General features: G+C 27.3%; 1 protein-coding gene across 1 annotated transcript; it reads left to right on the forward strand.

The window, feature by feature from the left end:
* LOC107611605 (two-component response regulator ORR10-like) lies at positions 710–2,309 on the forward strand. The gene is made up of 4 exons (XM_021109777.1): positions 710–983; positions 1,093–1,176; positions 1,705–1,775; positions 1,914–2,309. The coding sequence occupies exons 1-4, from the start codon at positions 855–857 to the stop codon at positions 2,074–2,076; spliced, it is 447 nt and encodes a 148-aa protein (XP_020965436.1). The 5' UTR covers positions 710–854; the 3' UTR covers positions 2,077–2,309.

Raw genomic sequence — 5,393 nt, forward strand, 5'->3', positions numbered from 1 at the left:
AATCAGGGAAATCATCTTTATTACTAGATTGGTGGTGCTTCTGATATGTGTGGGGCTTGGTAAGCCACTAAGCAAGTGATGCACATGCCAAAAAATAGAATGAGATCTTTTTTTGATATAAACAAATGTCCTTTATCTCTCATGAAAAGCCAGGAGTTGTTTTAAAATATTGATAAAAAGAAAGAGAACTTTCTTTGCTTATTGATGAATTCAAGAATCAACGTAGAATATCATGGAGATTCTTGATGAAATCTTTGGGATCTCCCTTTCCAAACTGTCAGATTTCCTATGTGGATTATGCATCTTCATGACTAGGACCTGGCTCCCCATTAAAATGCCAAGTCCTCATGATTCATCACCATCACCACCATCTTCATCTTCATCTCTTTCTCTTCTCTTCTTTTCCCAATACTTTATCTCTTTCAACAAATTATTATGGGTATGTCTGCTGCGGCACAGTTCCATGTTTTGGCTGTTGATGACAGCCTAATTGATAGAATGTTTCTCTAATATATAAAAAATTTGTATTTTGATTTTTTTATTTTTTATAATTTGTAAAAAAATTATAAAAAAATAAAATTCTATTTTTTATTTTTATCAATTTTTTCATAAATTTTAAAAATAAAAATATTAAAATAAAAAATACAAATCAAACGCATAGTTGTCTTTTAGCTATTTGAGCCAATTCATGAATTTTTTTACAACTTGAAATTGAGTTTTAAAGTAGATTCAATTGATAAAGTTGGAGTTTAAAATTGATTTAGCTCCATTTATCTGCATGTAATGAAGGATTTTTTTTTTGGGTGCTAGAGCTAAAAAGTTATGTTACTAAAGTTAGAACTAATTGCAGTTACATGGTATCTTATTCTTATGAATGTGATGTAATTGCAGTTACAACAGTGGACTCTGCCATTAAAGCTTTACAATACCTTGGTATGGTTGAAGATAAATTAAAGAGTTATGAGACACCTGAAATTCATCAGGTTCAATTCTGTTGTCATTAGCTTATTTTTATGGATAGAAAGAAATAATTTTAAATGAGCAAGTTTGTATTAATATTTTTCTCTAATTTCTTATACTTATTTTATGCAGGATGAGGAAGTTAATGTAAATCTGATCATAACAGATTACTGTATGCCAGAAATGACTGGCCATGATTTGCTAAGAAAAATTAAGGTAGCTTTTTGATTGGTATGATCTTTAATTTGTGTAAATTTTTTTGACATTATTTGTTTATCATTTCCAAAAATTTGAATGGATCAGAGAGTTTGGTCAAATCAAATTATTAACTATGGATTTGATTTAGGATCAACATTTTTATTTTCCTATTTTTGAAAATAATTTGAAAAGAAGGTATCTGATTTCATAAATGCCAGTGATATGGATTTTTCAAACAATACAAACAGTCACTTGTGATATTTTCTAAATTTTCAAAACCATAACAAATCTCAAACCGAATTTGAAGTTGGACTCATCTTCTCAATTGCCATTCTCTTAATAGATTTCAATAAATATAAGGGTTTAGCTAACATGTGTCTTTAGAACACGGGATAAACTTATAACTAGTGAAACATTTTAAATATTTTTATTTAATAAATACAAAATAAATACATTAAAAATTTAAATTTTTTATATTTTTAATGAAAAATTTCTTGTTCTCTAAATATAAATATTAAATACTAATAAAGGTTCATTGATTTGCAGGAATCAAATTCTCTTAAAGACATACCAGTTGTGATCATGTCCTCAGAGAATGTTCCATCAAGGATCAATAGGTGAGGAAATTGGATCCCATAACCCAATCCAATATCATCAACTTTTTAGTTGTATAAATATCTTTTATATTTTTTTAAACAAATTAGGTGCATTAATTGACTGAATGTCAAATAAGTGTAAATTCTCATTTATCTCAGATGCTTGGAAGATGGGGCTGAAGAATTCTTTCTAAAACCAGTTCAACAATCAGATGTGAACAAGCTGAAACCCCATTTATTGAAATCAAGATCCAAGGAAGAAGAGGAAACCCAACCCATCAACAATAACAAGAGGAAAACAAGAATCAAGTGCACCATTTAATAAGAATTCTTATAAAATAAAAAATTTGATAATACATATATATATTAGGGGCAGTGGTAGTTTCTTAATTAGAACATTTTCCTTTCATCTACTGTTTTCATATATGGCATCCCAATCAAACAAAATGAAATTAGCTGTTCAGGAAGTCCCGGATGTAAATAGATTCATTAGAGAGAAGTGAAGAGAAGAGTATATTTACATTTAATTTTGTGGTAAACATGGCAATCATGTTAACAAACTTTTTTCTACTCTTGACTCCTCATCTTTCCTGTATCAATTAAATGTTGAATTTTAAATGCATATAAACATTAAGGAAGTTATTGACAAGTGTTGAAGTTATATAAAAATAAAAATAAAAGATACTTCACAAATCACAAATGTTTCTTACTTAATTCACTTGAAAACTTTTAAAAACAAAATATACATAAGTTTAAATTGGCAGAGTGCTTGGCAGAATACTCTATTCATCATTAGATGAGTAAATAATTTAAAAGTAGTCAGGAATAAGAAATAGATTAAAATATGAAAAAGTATAGGTAAATTAAAATGCAGTTCAAAAATATTTGTTGACTAGACTTCTTATTAATTAACTAGTAGAATTATTTAAATATAAATCAACACATTACTAAATGATAAAATTGTGGCGGAAAAATCCACCAATAGTGACAATTTCACTAAGCAAAACAACACGTTTATGTAAGTAATGATAAAATTTCGCGCCATTTAAATTATTTTGGTGCCACAATTTTGTGATAAATTTAGCTGTCATATATATTTTTATGTCCGACGGTAAAATTTTTGAGAGTTTTAATTTTAGGTATTATCGTCGAATCCTCCCACACAAAATCCAACGGCAACTATAATGGAAACAACCAAAACAAAATCCAATGATATTGAATATATTTTTGGTAGTGATCATCTTGGTTTGCTCCTAAAAATGGATTAATCGAGCCAATAAAATCACAATTTGTTTTTAAAAAGTTCAATTTAATTCAGTTAGGATAACTCACGAGTTAAATGAGTTTAGATTAAGATCGCATAGATTTGCTCATTTGGCCTTTCTTTTTTTACTTTGTATATAAAATTTCTCTTTTCAAAAACACATACTATACTTGTGTCCCTAATCTTAAAATCAATGTGACTCCCAATTAAGCATTATCAATCAAGTAATAGAATTCATTCCCAGGAAAATATACTTTTATGAGATTCTAAGGTTTGTTGTTGGAGTGGGGAGCTGGGTAGAAGAAAAAGAGGATCATAGTATGAAGGTTGTTTACTTCAGTTTTATAATTTTTATCTAATCCACATCTTATCTGAAAGTAACTTGCTATCTTATAGTATGTCTTTATTTAGTATTAAAAATTCGAACCGAACCAGTCGATTCAACCAAAAAATTAATAAATTGGATTTCAAATTGAGAAAGTTTAGGGATTTAGTATTTTTATTAAAATTTGGCCAGTATTTAATCAGTAAAAAAAAATGGCTAATTTGGCCTGTAACACTCCTCTTCTAAATCAGTCCAATTTAGATCTAGGACCATTTTATTCATTGAAGTAGTAAAATTCGAATTGACCAATCAAACCCATCGAGAGCCGGCCAAACTCGGTTTGAACCGAATCCGTGGGTGACCACGCGCCTGGTAATGTCACGCTGATATTAGCACTTGTATTCATAGTTATCAAATCCAGACCGGACCGGCCGGTTCAACTGAAAAATTGGCAAACCGAATTTTGAACCGGTCCAGATTAACAATTTAACCGAATAAGCATACGAACCGATCAAATTCGGAAAACCCGATCAAATCCGGTCTAATCTGAGAATCAAACCGGACCGGTTACTCAAATTTCAAAAATTTGATGCATATGCCAGCACTGGGGTTCGAACTTGAATCAGTCAAGTTATAAAAGGAGGCTGCTACCGCTAAGACAAGCTTACTTTTTTGTGTTATATTCTATCTTTTTATGAATATATTATTAACTATTAGATATATCCTAATTAATAATTTATATATTAATTCTTTTAGTCATGCAAATTTAATATATTTTTTATCTTTTTGTTCTAATGAATAGTGTTCATATTAATTTAATTTATTTTTATTTTATATTTACTCTTTCTTATTTTAATTATTTTTTAATTATATCATTATTAAAATAAAAATTAAACTTTGTTAAATATCTATAAATTAAAAAAAAAGCAAAATTTTTTTTATTAATCATGACATATTTTTGTTACTGATAATTATATGACATCTATTAATATTAATATTTTTTTAACATATATTTGAATAATGTAATAGATACTAATTAATTAATGAATTAGAAAATAAGTTAATTTGATATAAAAAAATTATATAATTATTTAATTATGACCGGATCAACCGATTGAACCAGTAATCCACCGGTTGAACCAATGACTCAGTGACCCAATAACTTGGCCGGGTCGATTATCGGTTCGGTTCTAATAACTATGCTTGTATTATGCTTGCCACTAGGCTAGTACATAATGTATCATCTAAGATATTGTATTTTATATCAATCCCGCTACGTTACCAACAGCATTTCTGCTAATTTCTGCCAACTCTTATTTATAACTGTGTTTAATAGAAGTGTCTTTATGGATGTATCTAATAAAAATATTTTTTTATAGCTGTGTTTAATAGAAATATCTTTATAGATATATTTTTTAGATGTGTCTTTTTATATATGTGTTTAAAATATAATAATTAATNNNCTAATTTCAATAAAATACTTGAGGTGAAAAATTTTAATTTGATACAAACATACAAAAACAAAACTAAAAAAATACTTATCTTATGAAAAAAAGAAAGATAGAATTTTATATAATTATTTAATTATATCGATCAAGTGAATAAATTCAATTAATGACTCAATAGTTGAATCAATAATTTATTAATTCAATAGTTTAACTGGTTTGATTTTAACAATTATATATCTTTACTCTAACAGTTAACTCAACAGGACTTTAAATATAAAAAATAAAAAATATTATTTTATTAATAACTAATATATTTTAAATAATTCAAGGGTTGAATCAATAATTCGATAATTTAATATTCCAATTAGTTTGATCACTGATTCAATTACTATCTCTTTACTCCAAAAGCTAACTCAACGGGACTTTGCTTTCCTATACAAAAATATATGATTGTATGATAAACCTTTTTGTTTGTACAGATATATATCAGGTAAAAAAAATTGGCTAAAATTTTATAGTAATTGTTTTTAAGGTTTTAAAAACAAATCGGTCATCAAATTGATGGAATTAGAAATTCAAAAGTTTAAGTATTCAACAGAAAT

The sequence above is a fragment of the Arachis ipaensis genome, chromosome B08, assembly GCF_000816755.2.
Source record: "Arachis ipaensis cultivar K30076 chromosome B08, Araip1.1, whole genome shotgun sequence".
NCBI lineage: Eukaryota > Viridiplantae > Streptophyta > Magnoliopsida > Fabales > Fabaceae > Arachis > Arachis ipaensis.

Coding starts and splice junctions, on each gene's coding strand:
- LOC107611605 (XM_021109777.1), top strand. CDS start 855: ATGGTATCTTATTCTTATGAATGTGATGTAATTGCAGTTACAACAGTG. Junction 984..1,092: donor AGACACCTGAAATTCATCAG/GTTCAATTCTGT, acceptor TATTTTATGCAG/GATGAGGAAGTTAATGTAAA. Junction 1,177..1,704: donor ATTTGCTAAGAAAAATTAAG/GTAGCTTTTTGA, acceptor ATTGATTTGCAG/GAATCAAATTCTCTTAAAGA.